Source organism: Seriola lalandi, unplaced genomic scaffold (genome assembly GCF_002814215.2).
Source record: "Seriola lalandi dorsalis isolate HSWRI2012SDOR001 ecotype SW California unplaced genomic scaffold, Sedor1 jcf7180002054842, whole genome shotgun sequence".
Classification (NCBI taxonomy): Eukaryota; Metazoa; Chordata; class Actinopteri; order Carangiformes; family Carangidae; genus Seriola; species Seriola lalandi.
Genome location: NW_019525395.1, coordinates 140,570 through 166,826, shown reverse-complemented (window position 1 = coordinate 166,826; position 26,257 = coordinate 140,570). Strand labels below are relative to the sequence as shown.

The 26,257-nt window shown below is 40.7% G+C and overlaps 1 protein-coding gene across 7 annotated transcripts in view; it reads left to right on the top strand.

Moving 5' to 3' along the window:
* Positions 1-26,251, top strand: part of bltp1 (bridge-like lipid transfer protein family member 1) — a 70,688-nt gene extending 44,437 nt beyond the window's left edge. For 3 of the 7 annotated variants that reach the window (XM_087179454.1, XM_087179453.1, XM_023426862.2), the window contains 31 exons: positions 878-961; positions 1,943-2,141; positions 2,417-2,476; positions 2,650-2,876; positions 3,854-4,030; positions 4,560-4,690; positions 4,780-4,903; positions 5,056-5,168; positions 5,652-5,742; positions 6,163-6,222; positions 9,634-9,902; positions 10,056-10,271; positions 10,572-10,752; positions 10,845-11,034; positions 11,358-11,519; positions 11,638-11,777; positions 12,427-12,622; positions 13,182-13,382; positions 13,663-13,839; positions 14,388-14,525; positions 15,090-15,335; positions 15,666-15,819; positions 17,400-17,557; positions 18,518-18,707; positions 19,247-19,464; positions 19,864-20,115; positions 20,282-20,485; positions 21,223-21,417; positions 23,164-23,298; positions 24,043-24,214; positions 25,337-26,251. In XM_087179454.1, coding sequence (XP_087035580.1) covers positions 878-961; positions 1,943-2,141; positions 2,417-2,476; positions 2,650-2,876; positions 3,854-4,030; positions 4,560-4,690; positions 4,780-4,903; positions 5,056-5,168; positions 5,652-5,742; positions 6,163-6,222; positions 9,634-9,902; positions 10,056-10,271; positions 10,572-10,752; positions 10,845-11,034; positions 11,358-11,519; positions 11,638-11,777; positions 12,427-12,622; positions 13,182-13,382; positions 13,663-13,839; positions 14,388-14,525; positions 15,090-15,335; positions 15,666-15,819; positions 17,400-17,557; positions 18,518-18,707; positions 19,247-19,464; positions 19,864-20,115; positions 20,282-20,485; positions 21,223-21,417; positions 23,164-23,298; positions 24,043-24,214; positions 25,337-25,553 — 5,277 coding nt within the window. In that variant the 3' untranslated portion in view covers positions 25,554-26,251. The remainder of the gene's footprint in view (positions 1-877; positions 962-1,942; positions 2,142-2,416; positions 2,477-2,649; positions 2,877-3,853; positions 4,031-4,559; positions 4,691-4,779; positions 4,904-5,055; positions 5,169-5,651; positions 5,743-6,162; positions 6,223-9,633; positions 9,903-10,055; positions 10,272-10,571; positions 10,753-10,844; positions 11,035-11,357; positions 11,520-11,637; positions 11,778-12,426; positions 12,623-13,181; positions 13,383-13,662; positions 13,840-14,387; positions 14,526-15,089; positions 15,336-15,665; positions 15,820-17,399; positions 17,558-18,517; positions 18,708-19,246; positions 19,465-19,863; positions 20,116-20,281; positions 20,486-21,222; positions 21,418-23,163; positions 23,299-24,042; positions 24,215-25,336) is intronic. The other 4 variants (XM_087179457.1, XM_087179456.1, XM_087179458.1 and 1 more) reach the window with 4 other exon arrangements.
* The last annotated feature ends 6 nt before the right edge of the window (positions 26,252-26,257 follow it).

Sequence of the window (26,257 nt, the reverse complement as noted above, 5' to 3'; positions counted from 1 at the left end):
ACAGCAGGTTTACAATTGGTCTGCTTCAAGTAAAAATTTGAATACTTCCATATGCATTTTGATGTTGATGTTGCAAATTTTAAAATCTTTTGAACAGTCATATTTGATCTTACCTCATCCAATCTTTAGCAGTATTTTTACAATTCAACATATAAGCCATGGTTTGCTTCTTTAAAAAAAAAAAAAAAGCAAGTTATTTTTAAGTGTTTTAAATAGTTTTTTTTCCCCACTTGCTCTTATTCGGAATCTCATTCTAGTTAAAGTCAAAAGTCAAAGTATTAATTCATGTTCTTTTCATGTCCACTGGCACTTGGCAGCATTTGCTATTACCAGTTTCATGATGTTCATTTTGTCTTTCATCAGAAGCCTTCAGAAGCACAGTTTCCTGTGTTCTTCATTTTCCTAAGAAGAGCAATTCTTTTGTTATCAGCTCTGATATCAGTGTTTCCCCTGCTGTAGCTGTTGGTAGGCAGGCCGGCCACTAGACATGCAAACCTTCCTTCTAATCTGCTCCACCACACATCATTGACCTCAACAATGACATATTTTGATGCCAGGCAAACGATAGATATGTCCAACATAGATTAGATTTAGATCTAGATCTGTGATTCATGTTCAGTCCATCCCTGTACTCTCTGCTGCTTTAGTATCTGACAGACTTTGGTATACGGCTTCCAATGAACACGGTGCTGTCACCTTTTTTTTTTTTCTTTTTTTTTTTTTGAATAATCATAACACACCCTCCACACACTAATAGAACATTTTTAGGGGAAACACTGGATATTAATGAACGATCCATATCGGTTGTGTTGTTATACTAACAGCATGTCCATCGAGACGAGAAATACCAGCTGTTATGTCACACTTATTTCCATAGAGAGGACAAGTACCAGTTACGGAGGGCACCAACTCTGAAGCTGGGGCCAGCCCATCAGTTGGCCGCCATAAAAGTGCACGAAAAGTAACCGACAATTTCTTACATCTCTTGTGATGGCTTGTTGTGGGACAATGACTTACTGTGATCAATACTCTTCTCATGCCACAAACACACTGCATCACAAGCGCTCTTCTGTATAAAATAAATAAAAACAGGTCACACCACTTTGTAAAAAAAAAAATCAAATTTCCTTCACAAAGCTGGCATAACAACTAATGAAGCTTGAGCTGGTGTCTGAGGTGTTTTGGGGTGTGTAATGACTAAAAAAAGAGGTTATGCCAGTTGGTGTCCAGATTGACGCTTATCTGTTGTTAACATGGGCGATTTTTCAGGCTGATCTTCCAGAGACTGTCATGACATTGTATAAAACTTTATACCTAACACTAGATGGAGAACGACAGTGCAGTGGTGCACATGGCAGGCTCTGTAGTGTCTCCTCAGCATGTGGACATTTGAAAATTACCTGGATTCCTGCAGTAACTGGCCCAAAACTGTGGTCTGATTTTGATCCAAGTCATAATAGTAAATAATTAGAGAGTCAGGGGGTAGGCAATTACCTGCCTCCAGTTATGACTGAGATCATTATCAGGCTGCTATTTTAGGAACGGTGCAGAGTTAATCCGGAAATTCAGGTAATATGGACAAATTGCTTCGAATCCTGCAATTAAACACAATCTAACAAACTGAAAAGCTTGGTAACATTTTACTTGTAGGTATATTTCCAGGGCTAGGCCTTGTTAACAGTCTGTCGTTTTCAGATTTAGCAGAAAACGTAATTATTTAGCAAAACTACAATGTTTTGATTAGAAATAATCAACCAAAGTATTACTTTTAACTGCACACAAAAATTATTGCAATTTTATTTATTTGATGGTGGTTTCTTCAGCACAGCAGAATGAAATGTTACCAACTAAATCTGCCTTTTCTGAACACATGGAAGTGGGTTCTTTTTCCATGTACTTCACCTTGACGCACATGTAACCCCTCTCCCTGCCCCTCCACCAGGCCAACCACAGCATAGATTTTGACGCCGGCTCAGCTCTGGTCCTGACCATTGAGAGCACACTGATCACCGCCTGCTCCTCTGAGTCCCTGGTGAGCAAAGGCCACTTTAAGAATTTCTGCATCCGCTTCGCGGAGGGCTTCGAGACCTCCTGGGATGACTGGAAGCCTGAAGTGCGAGGGGATCTGGTCATGAACGCTTGTGAGTGACACGTTATATTTAAGTTTGAAATTAAGCGCATAGATGGTTAATTTAATTTGAGTGTTGCAGGTAGCATTTTTAAACTTTCACACAAAGATGAATTGAGTCTTTTTTTTTCAGAGATAAGAATGATTTATAACTGTTCTATATGGGCTTGTTATAATGTGATTGATTACCTGGCTTCAGTAGGTAGAAACGGAATTCCTGTGTCTTTCCATTCATGCAGCGTCTCAGATATATTGACTGGATGGTTTCTGCATGTATTCTTTATACAGGTGTCGTCCCTGATGGTACGTATGAAGTATGCTCCAGGACTACAGGGCAACCTTCTGCAGGCAAGTTCTTTTAACTAAGCTATTGTCCATAAAATATGGATCACACCCCAGAGCTGCACAATAAGCATAAAATGACTGTAAAATGACTAAAATTTCCTTTTGCATTAATTTCATCCGCATCCTCTGCTATGCTCCCTTTCCTCTCCCTCCTGGCATCTTCCTCCACAAAACAGAGAGCAGTAGCGCTGGTACATGGACTCTCAATGTGCTCTGGAAAATGTGCGGTATTGACGTTCACATGGATCCCAACATCGGCAAGCGCCTCAATGCTCTAGGCAACACACTGACTTCACTGACGGGCGAGGAGGACGTCGACGACATCGCTGACCTGAACTCCGTCAACATGGCGGACCTTTCAGACGAGGACGAGGCTGACACCATGTCACCCACAATCCACATGGTTAGTTATTAAAGGGTGTATGTACATCCTTGCATTTACCCTGTGGTAGGAAGAGGGAGCTGGAGCTAGATTTAGTTAGTCCTGTTGCTGTTATATCACTATATCACTTTAATGTAATGTTAAGAGAAATATGCAAGTGTCAGCAGTTAGATTGGAGTTTCTGTTTCATGATTATAATAAGGAATTTCTGAGAAGAGAAGATTTAGACTTGCAAGTATAAAAGAAAGACACAGAACATAAGTTGTGAACTTCAACTGTTGTTGAAACGATGGTTGTCACAAGTTCTAGGAATAGTTTGACATTTAGAGGAATACATCTATTTGCTTTTTTGCCAATGTCTCAATGTTGTTAAATGTCTGTTAAATATCAGGCTACAGCCAGCAACCAGTTAGCTTAGCTTAGCACAGACACTGGAAATGGGGGGGAAACAGCCTGGCTCTGTCTGAAGGTCACAATATCCACCTACCTGCACCTTTAAAGTGACAATTTGTGGTCCTACAGGGTGTTATGTGTTGGACTGTTTCATTTCTGGCAACCTCACAGTTACAGCGACACTCTAGAAAGTCACTGCCTGCCTGAGAAATATTCCTGCACATAATCCTCCTCGTGGTTTTTACTCTTCTGTGTTTGTGTGGATTAAACAAAAGAGCTGTAGAGGTGCAGATTTTTATAACCTTTGGAAATAGCCAGGATGGGTGTTTCCCACTGTTTCTAGTCTTTTTGCTAAGCTAAGCTAACCAACCATTTGTGGTATCTTCATATTTACTGTACAGCTATTAGAATGATATTGATCTCTCATCAAACTCTCAGGATGAAAGTGAGTAAGCGTATTTTTACAAAGATTTTGAAAATGATACATTTTTAATATTTCATCAGTACATTTGAAGAAGTCCTACCAGTCTTACTCCAAAGCTTCAGATGGTAAAGTCATCCACTCTTCCACCTGTCCATCAGTCTGTCCCTGCCGTTGTTTACAGAGTCCAGAGAGCCTGTTCAGCCCTCGGCTGACCTTAAAGAAGCGTCTGGTAAACCACATCCTGGGCCTCAGTCCCAGGCCTCAGAGTGTATCTGTCCCAGCTGACTTCTTAAACTGTGCATCGCCACGCCTCCAAGCAGGCAATGCCAGGGCCCAAAGACCTCTCTCCTGGGCCTGTGTATGTAGCAACACACCGTGTTAAACTCTTCTCTGGGATGAAAAAATCACTTGCAAGGTGGCATTAAATCTCAGTCACCTACCTTTTTAATAGGTGAAGGTTGTGGATTCCAAAATGCTGGGCAATGCTGTTTTATGCTTTAGCTAGAAAGCACGGTAGTAGAGAAGAGTGTTGCTTAGCATTTGCTTTCACTGCCCTCCTCATTAAGCTTCAATGACGGGTGACAAGAAATACATTTCTGATATGCAACTCCTGTGTAGAGCTGTAGTTTTTCCTCTTTCACTTTAAATGAAATGGTGATGGTGGTGGTGGTGTCTGCTGTTTATCACCCATGGTGTCTATGCTCTCTTTTGATTGAATCATAAAAATAGAAACAATTAACCTCTAATCACAGGTTTGGGAAGGAAGTGTTGTTATTTCCAACAGCTGCCTGGTAATTTTTCAGACAAAATCGTTTTGGGGTTTGTTCAGCTGGTTTGTTTTGTCAGATTAATGTGTTTGGGCGTGTAACATTGCTCTGACCTTACAGGAGACCATTGACCCCAGAAGGCAGATGGTGATGGGAAACCAGGTTATTGATGCTAGAGGGAGGAAGTTCACCAAGAGGGTGGTGGACATCAGAGAGCTGAATGAACAGGCCAAGGTCATCGACGACCTCAAGTAAGATTTGTTTTCATTCACTTGTTCATCTGATTGCTTTTCATTGCTATTCTGTTGAAAGTATCTCTGTCCTCTTTTCATAACTACAGGAAGTTGGGAGCCAGCGAAGGCACCATCAACCAGGAGATCCAGCGCTATCAGCAGCTGGAGTCTGTGGCCGTCAACGACATCAGGAGAGACGTGCGAAAGAAACTGCGTCGCTCCAGCATGAGGGTAAATGCTCATCTGTTTACCATCCGCAATTAGCAATGTATGTGCCTCAGCAGTTTGAGCACAGTCAGCGTAAAATAATGCAAAATAATGACAGAATGTGGGCCTCGTATATTTTTTATGGGACCTGTTTTTGACTTTTTGTTCCTCTCCAGGCGGCCTCTCTAAAGGATAAGTGGGGTCTTGGCTACAAACCAAGCTACAACCGCTCCAAAAGCATCTCGGCAGCAGCGGGCAGACCACCTCTAAAAAGGATGGACAGACAAAGGTAACAAACGATGGCAGGAGTGGCCCCTTTCCCTGGTATCATATTATCATTGAAACCATTAAGGCTGCTTCGTCTAGTATTTACTGGTAACAAACAAGACCGAGTAACCTCTGTCTCAGATCCCACTTCTGTTGGTGTTATGTGTTTTTGAAACACATTACCCAGTAACCTTCTCACAAATTAGAAGAAGTGTAGAGGAGAGCAAGTGTTGATTTCGTTTGTTTATAGTAATTATGCAAATATCTACTAAATTAATGTAGTAATGATATTAGATCACTTTAAACATTGCAAGACCTTTAGTAATGGAAACCAATAACTCTGGCGTAAAATGAATAAGTCAAAACAACTGGAAACGAATCTGATGAATAACAAAGAAAAAGTTTATGCTCAAGCTAACTGTAAGCAAATTTATATTGTTCCAGTGTAGCTTAAAACATGACTTATTTGTGCATCTCGTGCATGTCCTTTTCCATGTGTCCGTAGTTCCAGAATAGGGGATGTGGATGATTTACCAGATATCCGTGTGGATGCTTCCTCTCCTGGACCTCGGGTCACCTTCAACATCCAGGACACGGTAAACTTCTCTTTACAGACTTTTACAGACTGCAGACATATCTTCCCTATCTCATACGCTCACAGAACAGAGAAATCTATAATATATTATCTCTGTAAATTGTGTTGTTGACACATTTGTTCTAATCAAATCAATATTTAAGACAATGATAAAATATAAATACATTTATTTTAGTGTTTTGCCATTTTATGTTGACAGTTTGAATATCATCATCTCATCTTCCATTTCTAAGTGTGTTTGTGACTGTACTGGATCTCCATACCACATGATATTTACATGATGCCATAGCTCATATGATGTCATATGATCCCGGGTTACACATTCTGAAGGCGGCTCATAGCGAGTGACCATTGTGCTCTGAGGAATTTTGTTATTCGTTGGCTGAGCTCCTTTTTTAATAACTCTTTTGTTCAATTGAAGATTAATAATCAGGCCTTGGACTCTGCAAATTCACCAGTCAGTCCAGGAGAGGTATTCAAGGTATATGGTTCAAAGAATTTCAATTTAACAAATTAAAATACTTAACCAACACCAATAAATACTACTTCTGTTTCCTCTTCTCCTCTGTGATTACCTTGAAGGCACTGATAGGATTTTGAATATGCAAATTCAACACAGGATGATGAAATACTAGCTTCTGCTATATAGATATACAACATTGTTATATTGACCAGCATTGTGCTAATTTGCAGAATCGCTTACTGTTATCTTGCACTTTGTGTCCCTAGTTGCATTATGATTTATTCCTGGAGTACAGAGATCATCAAATGTGGCAACGAAAATTACAGTTCCACAGTCTTTATTATTTCTCTGTTGATAAAACATCAGTGATGTTCAATCAGCTACAGAAACATGTGAAATAACAGTTTGTCCCTGATTTTATTTGAATAACCTCAGAGGAAGCATGTTTTAAGAAATCAGTGGGCTTTTACAACCAAAGGACTCGTCTGTAGATGTGAGTTTATGGTTGAAATGTTCCTATGGCAAATTCTCATCCTGTCTTGAAACAGCATAAAAATCCAAATCAGCTTTTCTTCAACCTTAATAAATGGACTGATTTCTAACAACTATGCATGGTAAGCCTCTGAACCACAGTCTGTCAGCTGCTGTTTGTCAGAACAATAGGCCCTCTCACATATTGAGGGACCACGTCTAATATCAGTAATATAAACAAGTTATGAATATTTGATATAAATAACACAAGCAGAATGGAAAAATGTTTCCTCCTTGACAGTTTGACTTAAACAGTGTCACCTGCCATAAAAGATGATCACAGTCCTCTTAGCAATTGTCAAATTTGTTCAAGGTAATTACAATTGTATATGACAATTTAGCTTTAGCTTTATTGATGCCAAATTGCTCCATATGACATCATTAGATGAGTCTAAACTTTCTTCTAAGGCTTAATCAAATAATTTGACATTTTATTTATAAGCTTATTTGCCTTGTTGTCAGGAGTTAGCATTATCTTATATGACTGTTAAATGTGAAGCTAAAGCCAGCAGCCAGTTAGCTTAGCGTAAAATAAGGACTGGAAACAGGGGGAAACAGCTAGCCTGGCACTGTCTGAAGGTAACAAATGGTCTGTCCCAATATCCACACTTGTTGTCTTGAGCACTTGAGTGTGTGTTTCCGTTTCGCTAACGCTGCTTTGAAGCAGTATTCAGAGCTAAACATTTCCCACAGTTCACCACAGTCTACTGCACAACACCAGTCCGGTTGTTGGTGGTAGTGTGCCTATAAGCTGGTTTTAGGACTGACATTAATCAACAGACATGAAGAAGTGGAAGTTGAAGACATGTTGGATTCAGAATAAAAATTATTATTCCAAACGTATGGTCCAAGCACCAAAAACATGGCAGAAATTCTAACCATACCAAGCTATTCCTCTGAGACAGACAACAATAATAATTCATACACTGTTAACAACAATAGAAGATGGTCTTTTATCAAAGACTTTGAGAAATGGGATAAATTGTATGTTATGTCTCTTTCATGTACAGTAGTTCAGTGTGCTTCTAGATAACTAGAATATTTTTTAGTTAATATTTTTATATTATATTTTTATATTTATATTATAATATTTCTATTTTTATTTTTTATAATATAAATTATCACAAGGTACTTTAGAAAGTAAGGTCAAGACCTTTCAGTATTATAGAGAGAAATCCAACAGCTCCCACCATGAGCAGCACTAGGAATAGCTTTATATACTATTGTATTCAAGCACTGTCAGACTGGTTGTTATAATGATAACAATAACAGAGATACATGTAGGTGTAGTAATGTTTTTTTTTTACAATAACAGCAGCAGCAGTAGCAGTTAATAAGAATAAGAATGAAATTAATACTGATGGTGATGAGTGTTGAGTAGTAGCAGCAGATCCAGATCCTGCAGCTCCAGAGTCATAGATACCTGCAGAATGAGGACAGAGAGAGAGAGACAGAGACAGAGAGAGAGAGACGGAGAGGAGAAGTGCAAACTACAAGAGAGAAGAAACAAAGTTAATGACAAGCAGCACTGTGATATAAATACATGTAGAGAGAGAGAGAGAGAGAGAGAGAGAGAGAGAGAGAAGAAGATAGTGATGGGATTTCCTCATTAATCAAGTGTGTCCCAGTGTGTTCTGATAAACCTCCACACGCTTACGGTCTTAACAGGCACTTGGCCTCTGTGCCAATTACTGGAAATACGTCACACAAGTAGCCACTTGACTGCTCACTAATACTGCAAGTGTTGGCACGGAGACAGACCCAAAATCAAAGCAGAGGCTCCAGGAAACACAAACTATTCCTTTTAAAATATTGCAAACTAATCGGTGACCAGAATCCACTTCAGACCTTTGGACTGACTTCACACAAAACTGATTTTAACCCAGAAAAGTTTTAGAGGAAATGCATATCTTTTTATTGAATAATTCAAAATTTATTGTTAATTCATCTTTGAAGGTTTTATTTGCCCTGTGCCGAGATTGAATGTTGAATCCATCTGCAGTGGTATTTTCCTGCTTGGTGTAAATAATCAAATCTTTCTCATTTCCTTCAATCGTCCTTTAATGATGACAGACCCAGGCAGACTCTGTTGAAGGCTGTATCAATGAGTTTACTTCACTTGTCAATCCCTCTGTGGTCATTTGGCCTTAACCACCCACTTACTTCCCTCGGCCACTGACTTATTAACAGACTTGTGATTAGACTGATAAAGTGCGAGTGATTTTCACAACTAAAAGGCACAGAAATAACCGAACAAATCAAGACAAATAATGTTGTTGAGCTGACTCTCAGACTGGTCACCAGTCTGTACTAGTCTCAGATGTTGTTTGCTTTTGTCAAACATCTTCAACCGGTAGACTTTTATCAATGCTCAGCAGCAGACGGCCTCTGTCGATACCTGTCTAGGGGATCTGTTTTTACTATTGACAGCTGGGCTTTTAGGGCAGCAAACTTGTCTACTAGCAGATTCTCTTGGGCATTTTTCCATGTTCACCCACTTGAGAATGTGCTTCACCTTTTCTCCTGTCGGGATGTCACGTCTTCTCCTCATCTTCCTCTTTGTCACACTCTGTCTCTCTTTCATTCCTTTTCTCAGAAAGTGCATGACCTCTCAGCTCCTCTGAGAACAGTTGTAAGCTGGTAGTGTTCTGTCCCTGGACATGTGGTCATAAAACTGAAGTAAACACTAAACGGTAATAAATTAAAGAAAAAGAAAAACACGGTCCAGTCTACAGAACACTATCTTCTTTAAAGTTATGATTCCTTGGCTGCCTTCCTACTTAAGACATCAGCTGCATTAGCAAGATTGTTGGATCGATGTCTCTAAGCAGGAAGAGCTTTATGCAGACATAAAACCTGTCTCCCTGTGTGAGTTTGACTTTCTGCCCTTCTCTGAAGTTTCCTGAGGAGACAGAGGTGGACCTGTTGTCAGTCACCATTGACGAGCCATCCCATCTTCATCATCACCTTCATCTTCATTCTTCATCCGTTTCTGAGGGCCAGCACTCAGCTTTCAGTGCCCCCGGCACCCCTGCTGTCTTCTCACCCACAATTCCCTTCCAGCACGACGACATGAGGCGCGACGACCTGTCCTCTTCCTCCTCCGAAGACTCCGAGAAGGAGGACGAGTTTGAACGCGAGAGACCGCAGAGCTATCGAAGGCCGTTGTGAGTTGTTTTTATTCGAGTCAGGCATTATTGTGATAATGTTAGATGACGGGAAGCACCATTAATCTCACATTATATCTACATGAAAGCTTTGTGTTTATGATTTATGTCTTCAGAAATCAATAAACAGTCCTGTTTACCGTTTGTTCTCAGCCAAGCGTCTCACAGGAAGTCTTCGGGCTTTTCTGCTGTGAGTCAGCTGTTCAGCGAGCGCTGGCCGAGCACGGCGGCCAACCGCAGCTTCAGCGGCCCGGCAACTGAAAGAAACATTGACTTTGAGCTGGACGTCCGTGTGGAGATTGACAGCGGGAAGTGTGTCCTTCACCCGACTACTCAGCAGCCCGAGCACGAGGACATTTCCTTCAGGAGGTGCGATCAAATGCATGTTGCTCATTCTGAAAATTACACAATATAATTTAAAGTCTGCTTGAGGTTTCCTGCTGTGAGTCATTTTTGAAATAACGACTCATAAAAAGTCAAATCAAAATCTACATGGAATCCACTTGAATGATTTGCAAGATAAAGTTTTATGTGGGGCCTGGAACAGCGGTGACAGCTTGTTCTCGGTGGATAGTACAGCTTTCTATATTCAGCTAACCAAACGGAATAAGGCATAAGCCCACCTTCTTTCTTCATATGACAAGACTCTTCTCCCTGTGGGTTTTGTAGGAGCTGTGAGCGCAGCCTCAGGAGTCTGGACCAGGAGTCTCCCCCCAAGAAGAAGAAGCTGCAGCCCACCTACACCTCCACCACCCATCTCTTAGCCGGAAAGAAATGTCCCTCCTCTCTGCAGACCAAGTCTAATGACATGGAGACAACAGTATTCTACATTCCAGGAGTAGACGTTAAGGTCAGCTTCTCCCTCAGCATCCAAATTGTCCCCAAGTTTCTGCTCAGGATTGTTTATTTTTTGTGCTTTAAATGATTCATTCTTTCCCCCAGCTGCATTACAACTCCAAGACCCTGAAGACGGAGTCACCCAATGCCTCACGTGGATCCTCTCTCCCCCGCACTCTCTCCAAAGAGTCGAAGCTGTATGGTATGAAAGATATCGGCCCTCCCAACCCTCCCAATGCAGTCCAAAGCAAGACTAACTCGCTCCTACCTCCCCCGCCCCCACCTATTCCATCAGGTACTGAGCATTCCCTCATTTTTAATTGCATGCCCTAGCACCCTCCGTAATCACCGAAACTAGAGTGCCACGTCTTCTCCGATCTGATGATTTACATGCACACGTGGACCCAGCGAATCAAATGCATGTGATTTCATCCTTTATTTTAAGGCATGAATCCAGAGGGCACCTTTGATCAAATGGGCTCATGCATATTGATATGCAACCACAGAGGGGAAGACACCAAAGACAGTTTTAAGAAACGACTGTTAATGTGATTCCAGTTAATTTAAAGTTTACGAAAAGGAACTACAAATGACTTTAACTCCCATGTGTCTCTGCAGCCAAAGGTAAGGGCAGTGGAGGGGTAAAGACAGCCAAGCTGTATGCCTGGGTGGCCCTCCAGACTCTGCCAGAGGAGATGGTCATCAGCCCCTGTCTGCTGGACTTCCTGGAAAAAGCACTAGAGACCATTCCCATCACTCCTGTGGAGAGGAACTGTGCAGGTCGGTTTGTGGCATTCACTGACCTTTAAGGATACTTCTCGTATAGCACATACTTACTGACATTTATTGAAAACTCTCTGTGGATGTCTTCACTTGTGTTTTTGTGTTCCTCAATCAGCTGTAGCTTCCCAGGAGGAGGACATGGGTCAGTTCGATACGGTGGAACAGCTGGAGGAATCCACCACCTCCCTGGTCTCCTCCTCCACGTCGGCCTACTCTTCCTTCCCTGTGGACGTGGTCGTCTATGTCAGAGTCCAGGTACTGAACACCTGACTGTTATTCTTAAAGCTCACTTTCTCCAGAGCAACTTTATCCCATTAAAACTTTAATTGTTCTCATTCGCATCATTAGATAATAACAGTAACCAAAAAAACTGTTTGGGAAATTGATACACATATTTTCCATCATTTATGCAGTCCTATTGATGGATCGCTGTTTTACATCTTGTATAATGTACATTTTTCTTCTGGTTACGCTTTTGGTCCCTCAAAATACATGTCACCTTTTCCATAAAAAAGACAGTTAAAAAATAAAATAGTTAAATCCTATTTTTTGTTTCCAGTTACACCTTCATCAGAGAAAATACAGAGAGTCCTTACAACTAATAGGGACCGTATATCTTAGTGTGTGTTGTAGCTTGACATTCCTTTTCCCAAAACACGGTTATTTTCTGACATTTCCATTAAAATCTGTGAGTGATCTACATCGAATGAGTCTGATGTGCTGTGTAACTGCTTCCTCTTGACCTTGACTGTAACTATTGCAGGTCATTAACATCTGAATCTTTCCACAAAAAATGGATATGGATGATATTTGTTTGTAGTTGTTATCTTTCAGCATATTTATTCAGTATCTTCAGTCCCTGTTTGTTTCCAGCTAAAACATCAGTTATCATTTGTGTCTCCAGCCTTCTCAGATCCGCTTCAGCTGCCTGCCCATGTCCAGGGTGGAGTGTATGCTCAAGCTACCCTCTTTAGACCTGGTCTTCTCCTCTAACCGTGGAGAATTGGAGACCCCAACAGGAGCCCACCCCACCGATGGATCACACCCACCTTCCTCCACACCGCCAGGGCAACACATCCCCAAACCGCCTCCCAGCAAAGGTCTGAAAACGACTTGGCATTTTGTTTTAGTAGCATAATGCTGCTCTAATGTTTGCAGAACAAAAGATTTGAATCATTAGCAGTCTTTTACAGTCTGTCACAGACTGTTAGCGTATCTGTTAACAGTCACTCTGTGCCTTGTCTGAGACCTGTGTGGTTTTAAACAGCTTGTTCCCTTGCATTCATTACTTTGCTCTCCAGTCTGTCTTTACACCAGAATGCTCAACGCAAGTTCTGCCATGTTTTTTTATTTATTTTTTTTCCCTCAGTGTGTCTCAAGTCTTAATTTTTTATTTAGACCTGTCACATGTACAGTAAATACAGTACAGTTTGCTCTATAGCCAAAAGGGAAATGGCTGTGTATTAATATTACAGTATTCCATTAATATGTAAGTGATGCATTAACTTTGCTGCAGACTTTATCATTTGTGTCAAAAACAGAATACTGATAGGAGTCAGACTCACTCCCATTGTTGACAGTCATATTTTTAGTTAATTTATTCCTACTGTATGCGACTGCTCCGTCTTACCTCATCCTCTCTCATCTGCCTCCTTCCAGCATCTCCGTTGCTGGGGAGCCCTCTGGGCAGGAGCCGCCACAGCAGCAGCCAGTCCGACCTCACAGGCCCCCCAAGTAACTCCTCGGGCCTCAGCTTCACTGCCTGCATGTCTGACTTCTCCCTCTACGTCTTCCACCCCTACGGCGCCGGGAAGCAGAAATCTGCTGTCACAGGGTTGCCTCCGGGCCCAGGGCCATTAGGTATGGGAAGAGGGAAAACTTGCTGTAATTCTCTCATGTGATAATGATACAGGATGTCTAATGTTACCGCTGAAGAAGACTTATTATGCTATTACTCTGTGGATACACGGTGTGTTAAATAAACATGTACAAACATATGCTAGGTCTAGTGTAGAAGGGAATAACCATGACAGCCTACTATAAAATATCCAGTACCCTCATTCCACTAGTTGTTAATGTGTGAAAGGACACTTAGACTAAAGTTTAATGATCATCATCATTATCGCTCTTTTTCCTGAAGGAACAGTAGACGAGGAGCCGTCCTCCGTAACAGGAAGAAAAGACTCTCTGAGCATCAACCTGGAGTTTGTGAAGGTCAGCTTGTCCAGGATGAGGCGAACTGGATGCCCCACATTCATTGAAAGCTTCATTCCTGCCAAAGGTGGCAAAATGGACACCACCCTCATCAACATCTCAGGTACATCGTCAGCCCTGGGTGAAGATGGCCTCATACATTAGATTATATTACTGTTCCTGTTTAGTCTATGCAGGGTTCATTTTCTTGCTGCATTAGGACATTCTGGAAAATATGAATTGAATTTATAAAGGTTTATTTCCAGCAGGGGAAGTCAGGGAATTTGATGAAACCACAGCAAAAGATGGGAATGCAAGGCAAATTCACAAATGAGTTTATTTAAATGTGTATTACAATATAGATTTGTTAAAGTTATTTTATTAGGTTTGTGTAAGAGTAGAGTTTCACTGTAAAACCATGATCAGGAGCAGGTGGAGTTGTTAGGAAACAACAGCAAATAAAAAGCAGGTATGTCAGCTGATGCTCATTTGCATCAATTAGGTTGATGATGATGATGTCACAGGCCTAAAAGTCTTATAAGATAGAAAATCAACATGTCAGAGCTCAGCGCTCTCAGCATATCATCAGGAACTTCAGTTTCAACTTAAGAGCTTCAGGAATTTTTCGACCACTGTCTCATACATGAACAAATGCAATCTTTTCCCCCCTAGCTGTGTGCGACATTGGCTCAGCTTCCTTCAAGTACGATATGAGACGACTGAGCGAGATCCTGGCATTCCCCAGAGCCTGGTACCGGCGAAGTATCGCCAGGCGCCTCTTCCTTGGAGACCAGACAATCAACCTGCCAGGTGACTGCTCAATGGTTTTTGTTCTCTGTTGGTTGGTTGGTTGGTTGGTTGGTTGAGTGTTGCATAAGTATGGTATGTTTATACCACTCTGCTGCTTTTTTTTTTTTTTCAGCTCTTTAGTTGTAAATTTCAGCTTTTATGTGACATCCGGAACAATGAACAGGGATCTTTTCTATGCTTCCGACCTTGCTCCCTATTTCTTCAATTAGTCTTAGCTGCTTTTTCGTTCCAAAGTGACGGCTTTCTGTCTGTCCATTGTTGACTTTTGTATGAAAGTAGTGCTAAATCTTTGTAAAAACCTGAATAATGCTAACATGACAGCAAGTAAAATAGCAAATATTGCCAAAATAATGGAAGGAAAAGTTTTCACTGCAAGTAAATTCATGATTTTTTTAAACACGGCAGCCTTTCTCTGTCTACAAACCTCCGCCGGTTGCGCTAGTGTTCATATTTAATATCCCATCATGCTGACCTTCCTTCGGACAACAATTCCTCCTCCTGCTCCGTGTTGACATTTCCCAGGCTGTCCTTTACTTACATCTCTCAACCTTTACCTTGTTTCAGCCTCCGGCCCCGCCACCCCCGACTCGGCCGAAAACGTCACCCAACATCTGTCCCCTGAGTCCAGCCGGAAAGCTTACTGGAGGACATGGGATGGCAGCACCGGGACTCAGCACATGCCCCAGTCCCCCAACGTCTTTTCAGAGCACTCCACTGGAAGCAACATGTCCCCGGGTGGCGTGGGCCACCTCAAGTCTCCCGCACCCGGTCGCACCAGGAGTGTGTCTGATTCTTCGGCTCCTAGGAGAGGTGATTACCAGCACTCCTCAAAATACAGACTGTGATGTAAAAATGCCTTGTGCTGTAAAGTCAGAGTGAGTCTTGATAGAGAAGCACAATTCAGATGTTAAAGGTCCCATATTTTACACTGTCTTATCTTGATATCCATAAACACAACTGTTTCTTTGCAACATCACAAAATGATAAAAGTCTTATCGGCTCATTTTAAGGCACAGTTTCTGAATCCACCTGTTTGCGTACCTCTGATACCTTTTAACAGCAATGTCCAAAATCAACAAATGAAAAGTGAGAAATTACGAAATGCTCCAAACTGACTTTTCTTTATTCTTTCTTGTCCAGATTCGGTGACAAAAACATCCACTCCTTCATTCGGTAAAAATGGGAAAGCAGCAGGTCAGCAGGGGGCGCCGTGGGAGACGCTGGTGGTGTTTGCCATCAACTTGAAACAGCTCACCGTCCAAATGAACATGAGCAACGTGATGGGAAACAATACGTAAGTAACTGTAGCACCTTTTCCTGTAGATACTTTCCCCTCCATGTCAGAGATGTAACTGAAATGATTTTAACACTGACATTTTGTGGAAAAGCACTGATTTTCTTTATTGTTGACCGTTGGATAAGAAGATGGATACTTTGCTAATGTCTGTACAATAAATGTGAAGGTATGGCTATGAGACGGTTAGCTTAGCTTAGCATAGAGACTGAAAACAGCTGTAATCAGACATAAGAGTGGCATCAGTCTTCTCATCTAACTCTTGGCAAGTGGGTGAATAAGCGTGTTATGGCCGAGCATTCAGAATTTTTTCAGAGGTTTTGCTTATTTGTCCAGAGATATTTTATATTTTATTTTAATAAGTATTTACAAAATATATTAGTTGTTATTTTTATGGCAGATAAACTGATACGAAGTAACCCTGTTTTACCCAGTTCATCCCTGATGAAAACAAATATTCAATTCCTTCTCTGCTAACACAGAACAGATGATGCCATAGTTTATAAATATTTAGACATATATCATTTCCTCTCTCAGGGCTTGTATGAGATAAATCCTCTGGGTGTTGCTGAAAACTGGCCTCAAACTTAAACATGGAAGTAAAAATTCTGGCAAATGAGTCCAGGAGGGAGTCGTGTCAGTCAGGAAGGCTGTGAAAGAAGAAAGACCTAGAATCTGTTCTTTTTGTGAAGATTGATCACTATATATATATATATATATATACACACATATATATAGAACGCTAGCTAGAAACACTAGCTAGAAAAACACTGCTTTGGTGTGTGTGTGGTGTGTGTCTGTGGAGGAAGTACAGGTGAAAATCAAAGCGTATAATCAGAGCAACCAATGCTCAACATTGTGAGCATCATTTATTTACATTTACATTTCTACAGTGTCGTACAAACATGTCTCTGGAGTGTCTCCTGCAATTTAGACTTTTATCTCTTGCAGGACATCCATTCAACATCTGATTTTCTAGCTTTTATGGCAATTTATCGCCCCACTCTTATGAGCTCAATTCATGTCGTGTTCACTTGTATTTTACTGGTCACCACAATATGCAGTCATTAAAACTTTTGTCTCTACAGTTGAGGTAGAAAGTGCAGGAAAATCCTGCTGAATCAGTGACATCAGTTTTTATGAGCTCTGTCATCATAAAGTTTAAAAAAAACATCCACTCTGGAAATGTGTGGCTCCCTGAGCAACACACACGTGTCCTGCCTCTTCAGCTCTAATTACATTATTTATGACTTCAGAATATTCTTCCGACAAAACATCATTTACGCTCAGGTGGAGTTTTTGTCTAAAACAAGGAAGGAAGAAAAAAGGTCAACCTAAAAGCCATACTTAGACTTTAACAAATGGTTTAACAATAACACATACATAATGACATACTGGCTGAAATACATAACCACATATTAACACTCAGTGCTTGAGGTTGTCTGGTCTTTTCCTTTTCAGTTACCTGTGTTTATATCTGGGCAAGTCCTTGCAATGAGTCATGTATGTTTGATAGAGAGCAATTCTACATTATTCAGCAGCGTTTCAGGAGCGCTCACAGTTTGTGTTTGCCCCTGCAGCTGGACAACCAGTGGGCTGAAGAGTCAGGGCCGACTGTCTGTCGGCAGCAACCGGGACCGAGAGATCAGCATGTCTGTTGGCCTCGGTCGCTCCAAACTCGACTCCAAGGGCGGGGTGGTGGGTGGCAATATAGACGTGAACACCCTGGAGATGGTCTGTAAGTAAACAAAGCACCGACTTCTCAGACATCTGGTGTTTTTCTGCAACTCGTTAGCAGCTCTTGTTCTAGCAGACTAAAAACTGTGGATATGGAGCCGAGCCAGAGTTAGGTGCAGAGTGCTTGCACAGCACTGGGATAATGTAGAGACATAATAAACACTTTCACATTTTACTCTCACTTTTTGCACTAATATTTTGCATTTGGTGTTTAAATAATCAAATACAGGGCACATTTACATGTTGCACACATTTGTAAAAAGAATATATTTAAAAGTCAGTATTTCTATTGAAATATACATGTGGGTTTGGGTTCATGTTACTGTAATTAAAATGCTTTTTTTTTTTAATACAGTTTTACTTTATGTAGCAGAGTGTTTGCACTCTGTTAACAGCAGTTTTACAGTTTTTTGTCAAGCTTATTTAAAAAGGTATATTAGATTTTTTGCCCAGGACAGTCCTTGACACTGAAGTGAGCTAAAGATTCATAATGAGGTTAATGGAATTTAAACAATTGAAGCAAAACTGCTAAAATAACCATGTCATTTCAGAATGAGTCATATCTGCATGACAAAAGACATGAGTGTGAATATGTTTGTCTTTTTACTTTTACTGTGCAACCTCTACAGAGTCTATAATACACAGTATTAGACAAAAAGGGGTGCAATTGGAGACCCTTTACTATTTAAATCTTTTGTTTATTTCAATTTAAAATCTTAGAATTTTTGTTTTATTTAAATGTGATATTATTATTATTTTTTTTTTAAACTTACAAGGGGGAAATAGTTTTGCAATCCACTATATGTTCTGATCCTAAATATACTGCTAGTTCATTTTGAATAAACCCTATTCCCCTTTTCAACATTCTCCCCAAAAGTTTTACTGTCATTCCGTCTGAGATTTTACTGTATAAGCAGTCACTCAATGCCGCAGTGTTAACCACTTACCGTCTGTTTTCTAGCCCACATCTCTGAACACCCTAACCAACAACCCAGCCATAAGATCCAGATCACCATGGGCTCTACGGAGGCGCGAGTGGACTACATGGGCTCCAGTATCCTGATGGGAGTGTTCAGTAACGCTGACCTGCAGCTGCAGGACGAGTGGAAGGTCAACCTGTGCACTGTTGACACCAGCCTATCAGAGAAGAGGTATGAAATGATGTCAGCTGAAGTTTATCAAGCAGCACAACACTTGAGCTTAAGCATATTACCAAATGTATTAGTGGGTCACTTGGTGGATTGTCATAGATGGAAATCTCACATTAGTCATATTTTGTCTATCAATCTATTTAAACTCTATATCTGCATTGGGAGTACTAGAAAGAGCAGGGGTCCTCTCCATTAGAGTTACACAAGTTATTTAAGGGTGGAGATAGAAACCACACAAAACACAGAAAAACATCAGAGTTTATGAAGAGAAATGGACAAATGACAATGCATGGCAGGCAGCATAACAAATTGATGCCTGGACTGGAATGCATGTGTTTATGTGTGAATACCAGAATGGTGGAATTACACCAGATTAGATGTGGTGTTCATGGCCATTTGTGATGCAGTTTTATTTAAGCCACATAATGTGTCTCTGCTTCATTTGCCCTCCTTTCTTTCCTGCAATTTTAACCATCTACTCAATCACTTGGTTTCCCTGTTCTCCACCCCCACCCCTCCACCCCTCCCTCTCCTTCCAGTGAGATCTTTGTCCACGGGGACTTGCAGTGGGACATTTTCCAGGTGATCATTTCACGCTCTACCACACCAGACCTCATCAAGATCGGCATGAAGCTGCAGGAGTTTTTCACTCAGCAGTTCGACACCAGCAAGCGCGCCCTTTCCACCTGGGGCCCTGGGCCCTACCTGCCCCCAAAAACGCCTGTCATCAACACTGAGAAAGGAGCTGCTGAGCTTTGTAAGCACACCTCTTTCCATACTGCTGGGTGAAATATTTAATGCGTAATGAGGTATGCACAGTGAGTGTCTTCGGCAGCCCCGCTGGTTGTAGGAAGTGAAAATGATTTGTAATTCTAATAAGTTTAATTTGTATACCACTTTTTCAAACAGTTGACAAGGTTGTTCGGCAACTGAATGCAATCAAACATGCTCATTAGATGATTAAAAAACAACAAGAAGCTCGAGCAGCATAGATTTAAAAAGATGGAAGGCTATATAAGGATAACAACGATATAATACACAAAGTCTGATTCGGTTAGCACCAGCAACACGCCTCACTCTCCAGTCAGAATTGATTTATCTGCCTACATCCTCCCCGCTTCTCATTTTGTGTCTCCGCACCGTCTCTGTCACGCAGACATGGATGCGGCCCATCACCGCCACTGGCCCGGGGTGCTGAAGGTAATCGCCGGCTGCCACATCTCCCTCTTCCAGATGCCTCTGCCCGAGGACGCTGTGCAGCTGGGCGGTTCAATGAGCCTCCATGGCAATCACATGACCCTGGCCTGCTTCCACGGGCCTAACTTCCGCTCCAAATCGTGGGCTCTGTTCCACCTGGAAGAGCCCAACATCGCCTTCTGGACAGAGGCTCAGAAGATCTGGGAGGACGGTGAGAACAAAACGTTGATTTCAGAGACGTGCATTATTTTAGGGGAATTATTCAGACTAAATATTCAACTGAAAAATAGCCACCAAATAAACCACAAATCCTCATTATGAATAGTTTACACTGTAATCACTTTTTAATAACAGACATTTGTTTTTGTTATATGCAGGTTCCAAAGATGATTCTACCTACATTGTTCAGACACTGGATTTCCATCTCGGTCATAACACTATGGTAACAAAACCATGTGGTGCACTCGAAAGCCCAATGGCCACCATAACCAAAATAACCCGCCGGCGGCACGAGAATCCTCCACATGGTGTTGCCACTGTCAAAGAATGGTTCAACTACGTTACTGCCATGAGGAACGAAGGTAACCAATTATTTATTTATTATTTATTAATATTATTTTATTATGTCCTAATGTAATCACACTCAGGGCTACACCATATTTATTCCAACACCTTAACTCATAGTATCTGTCAAATGTGAGCATTGAGCTGGGACCAGAGTCCTCTTTACCCAGATGTAAAATCTGTGAATCTCACTGTGTGGAGCTCATTTGGATCATGTTTAGGTCGGGGTTTGCCACGGCAGCTGAAAAATAAACTGTATTAAAGGATAAGTTCACATTTTTTTCAAGTCTTTAGTAAAATGAAGAGATGGGGGATAAAAAAAGATGCAGTAAATATACACCACCCTAAATCATATAAATGCGGTGGAAGACATATTGGAAAGAACTCTGTAAGTACAAGTTCAGTCTTTTAAGAGTATCAACAAAAGCTGAACATTATAACTTTAATGAAGGTAGGATTTGTTATGGGGGTGCTGTGTTAGACTGCATTAGTTTTACCTACATGTTCCTAATAAACTGCCAACTGAGTGTAAATGGCTGGCTTCAAACTTCAGACTTTTCTCATCTTCAAACAGCTCTGACTAAAAAAACGACAGACAGCATTTTTTCCGAAAGAGCTACTTTGTGTCTGCCCTGCCACCGCTGCTTGTTATCTTAAATGTAAAATAGGTGCAGATAGTATTTAACGAAGCAGAGAAGTGTGAACATGACCTTAAATTCAAAAGAGGTTTGACACGACTTATCTCCCGCTTCAGAGCTGAACTTGCTCAGGAACGTGGAAGCCAACAACCAAGAGAGCGGAGTGGCTGCCAAGAGCTCCAGTCTGCTGAGCAGCTTCCGCAGCTCCTCCAGCTACAACCACGAAACAGAGACTATCTTTGCTCTTCCCAGAATGCAGCTGGACTTCAAGTCTATCCACGTACAAGATCCAGATGAACCTTCTCTAACAGGTACTTCACACAATATTGTAACGGTGCATCAAACCAATAAGTCATCTGCTCAGGTCTTTTCATGCACTGTTTTAAAGCTTAAACTAAATTGTTTTATCATGTAAGTCAGTAAATATGGTGCCCTTCACTAACATGACCCCAGCATCATCATATCGAATTCACTGCACAGTAATATTTTATTTGTTCAAAGAAAGTTTGTTCTGATGGTGAAAGGTCCAAAGTCGGATATCCACCATTTTTAAAACATGCATCTCTTCAAAAACATTGTCTGGTTTTAAACGCACTATAAGTAGTTTTCGGCGAGGATCAAAACAATAGCAAAAGATTGAGTTTTGTGACATTGGGAAGTAGTGTGGCATTGTGGGAGCTGGTGTCACCATCATTGCCATTGTTGCAGTCAGGTCCGAATTATCCGCAGAGATCTCCTCCTCTCCAGAACAAACAGACCTGGTGATTATAACCATTAAAAGCACTGAATATAGCAGTTTCAGCCGAGTGCTTGTTTCTCTGATGAACTCATGATCCAGACGTCCGATGACAAAAGCCTTCACTCGGTTAAAATATATAATTAAACACGACCGAGATCTAAAAAATGTATTGTAAAAATGTGGCACCATTGACAGACGAACAAATAAAACAAATCGTTACCATGAAAAATCACAGATTTCCCTAGCTGATGGAAACAGAAGTACACAATTCAACAAAATTATAGGTCTAGTCGTTTTTTGGACATTTTAATGCAGAAATTTGTTAAATAAAGACATGTTACAGAAATACTGCAAATTATCATATAAGAGCTGATATTGAAATAATTTCTCAAATAACAGCCTAGGGCATGAACAGATAAAGCCTGGATGACATTTGGCTGGCTGAAATTTAGGAAGCAACATTTGACAAATAAATAATCTCAGTAAAATAAGAAAAAAAGGGACAACCAGAAAAGTTTTTGGAATACAATCTTTCAAATGTAATTGCTGATGGTATGAACTAGTAATTGAATTATGTGCATTAATATAGGAAATAATTATTATATAGATTATGTTTTCATATATATGAGGAAGCTATTATTCTAGCAAGCTTTGATTTATGAAGTAGGGGTGGGAAGTGTTGACTTCTTCCCACTCCCTTTCGGATATGGTTGACATTGCATTGCATCATGTTTTCTGTTAGGTGTAAGTTCACTGTTTTCAGTGAGACCATTGTGCTTTTCTTTTTTATGTTTGTTTTTTTCTTCTTTCACACATTCGAAATAAAATGATTAAATCAAATCAATTAAAAGAAGCAATGACTCCGCACCAGCGACAGCCAGAGCCAGAAACATTATGTTTTTAAGTTGTCCGTCCGTCCGTCCCATTTGGATGAAGGGAACTTCTTCAAATTTGGTGCAGTATTCACTTGGACTCAAGCATGAACTACTTGGAATTTGGTGGTTAAAGGTTGAAGTTCAAGGTTCAAGGTGACCTCACAAAACACAGTTTTGGCGACAACTCAACAATATATATATTCATCATGACACAATTTCACATAAACGTCTAAGAGGTTAAAATGAAGTGATGACATCAGCTCTAAGGTCAACTTCCCTGTGACATTATATTGTTCTGTAAAAACACTTTTTTTCACACCATTTTTTCAACTGTGTAACTCGTGAACGGGAGCTCGTCACTATATTTGCCGCACCTCGACAGGTAGGTGGAGATAAACAACCGCGAGACGCTAATTTGAGTCTTTTGTTTTTATTTGATCCAGACTCCAACAGCAAACCCAAGGTGGAGTGCAGCGTTGTGACAGAATTCACCGACCACATCTGTGTCACCATGGACGCTGAGCTCATCATGTTCCTTCATGACCTGGTGTCAGCTTACCTGAAGGAGAAGGAGAAAGGTTGGTGTCTTTACAGCAATCACACAAGGCAGTCAGCAAACAATGTTGATCCATTTCAACTATCAACAAACTCATGAGTCATCTACAACAGGTGTAGCAACAACAACTCTATTATTCAAGAGTGAAAATAGCCTTCAAAGTGCCAAACAAGGTATTGTGCTGCACGTCAAGAAAATGACTCATCCTACTATTCAAAGAAAAATAACAAGATGGACCACATCTGTCTGCCACTGTACCTGCAAAGCTGTTTGTATGCTGTTGGACACATTTTGGAGAGCAGCATGAAACGCAGGCAGCTGAGTGTTATTTTCACACACAGTGGGGAGGTCAGGGAGCCCAATGCAGGCAGCATTTTAATGGGTTTTTTATTGTCACAGGGGAACAAATTACCACTCTTCATGCCAGCAACCACGCATTTTTCATGACAATTAAAATAGTGCCACGACTTTGTTCTGTTGATTTTGCAGCTGAGTAGAAGGAGCAGAGAGGCGAGCGGTGAAGATTTTCATCAGTGTTTGATTAATCCTGATTAAGTGAAGTAGGACAGATGGGTATTTGAATGTGAATGGAGTCTAGATCTATACTGTGAAGGTGCCGACAGCGTTTTCAGGGATATTAATGAATGTTTATTGTGCTCTACTTCAGGATGTTGTTGTTGTTGAAGAATGTGTTTGTCTAGTTAAAAAGAAAACATGAGGGTAGCAGAGCGGCAGCCTTATTGCTTCTCTCCCCGTGTGTCCTCAGCCCTTTTCGCCCCGCGGATGTTCGCGGCTCGGCCAGGCCAGAAGAGCCCCACGGCCCTGCACGACGAAAGCTCCACAGACAAGGACAAGGAAATCGACGACGGGATCAACTACACCACGGTGGACTGGAGGGAGTTCATGTGCAACACGTGGCACTTGGAGCCCACTCTCAGGTCAGCTACGCTCCACCGCACCACAGACGGGGATGTGGAGTGTGTGGTTTTTTTTTTGTTTGGTTTTTTTTTCGTGTTAGCTGACGCACACCCTTTCATATGACGAAGTCAAACTGAGTCAGAATGCTCATTCGTGAATAATTCTCATTCAAAACCAACAGAGGAGAAAATAGAAAAGAGCATTTACGACACTGGAAAAGCGTCATTCTTCATGACCTGATGGTCACACCAGCTTCTACAACGATGCACAGACATGACATGCAAATCTGTAAATATCTGTCTTGCATCAATTTATAAGACTATTAAGTTTTTTAAAATAAAAAAAATAAAAAAAAGGGAAGAAAGAAAGCAATCCTACACTAAAACTTTTCCACTTAGATAGAGTGGAATGGACACACTGAAATCTCATTTAAGTTGTTTGTGTTTGTGATTTTTTTTTTATGTTGCATTCAAACCCTCACTGGAGGGTCTACTAAGGTTTTGACAAACTGCAGTCTGACAGCTATTCAGTGAAAAGTTGAGGAAGAAGTATTAATACAAGAAGTATTTGCTTTTTTTTTTAAGAAAAAGTAGAAATACCACATCTTAAATCCATTACCAGTAAAAGTTCTGAATTCAAAATGTTGCTTAAGTAGCAGTAAAACTAATATTAAAAATTTCAAATGTAAAAGTACATGCAGAAAAATGGCTCCTGCCGCTATCATATTCTACGCTACTATATTCTACTTAATATATGATGGAATTATTATTAGAAGCATGCATGGATGTGTAACCTGCATTTAATTTAAATTTTATTACTCCTTAGTTAGAATCAACTGAAAACAATAAACTGTATTTTATAAGCACATCACTGGTTTTGTACATAATAACTACAGATGTCAAATAAAAATGCCAATAGTTTCCTCTAATATGTATTGGGGTATAAAGTAACAGAAAATGGAAAAACAAGTACCTATGTGCTAAGGACATTTGGACTGAAATTATTTGAAAATAACAAGTTTTTGTTGTTTTAAAACACTTCTCCATCTTAGTTCCACCTAGTTGAAATAATCCTCAAATAATTATCTTCTACTCTCTGAAATACATTAATTACTGACTCAACTAAAAATCTCCTATCATCAGGCTCATCTCCTGGACAGGACGTAAGATCGACCCAGTGGGTGTGGACTACATCCTGCAGAAACTCGGCTTCCACCACGCCAGGACTACAATTCCCAAGTGGCTGCAGAGGGGAGTGATGGACCCGCTGGACAAAGTGCTGTCGGTGCTGATCAAGAAGCTGGGCACCGCCCTGCAGGACGAGAAGGAGAAGAAAGGCCGCGACAAGGAGGAGCACTGAGGAAGATTCTCATGCCACTGTAATCAAAGCTGTGCATCCATTCTCTACAGGTCACAAACACTGGACTACTGTGTTACAGTGGCGACTACTGTAACTACGCACTTGTCAAACATACCCATGTTACCCTGTGAATCTCAGTATAGTTGTTTACTGTGGTGCATGCCACTAGCGGCTCCAACTGAAGCGTTTTGCACCGGTTATTTTCTGTATATTTTGAACAAAGTAGCAAATGTTAGTATTATTTGACTGCTTTAATGGTAAAACCCTGCCTCTTTTACCTGTTGTAAATGACCTTACTGAAATCGCTTGAAAGTTTATTTTAAGGCTTACCAATATTTCATGAGAAATGATTTCTTATACCATTGCCTTTTCTTTGTTTCCCATGGAACACATGGTAGATATGCTTTATGTATTTTATAGCGTAGTTTTATGATATTTAAGACCAGAACAACAGTTCAGTGACAGTGTTTTTGATTTTTTTTTTTCTTTCTCTGAGGTGAACAAATACATACTGGGAGGTTACGGCACATCATCCACTCAGTCATGAGGATGACATAAACTTGTAATTATAATTTGAACCAAGATCATTATTTATGGGTATGTGAAATGCAAAGTCTATAACATGTATTAGCTTGGTGTGTCAAGCTTATTTTTGTCTTTTTTTTAATCCATACAGTAGAACCAGTGTATATAATTAAATTTCT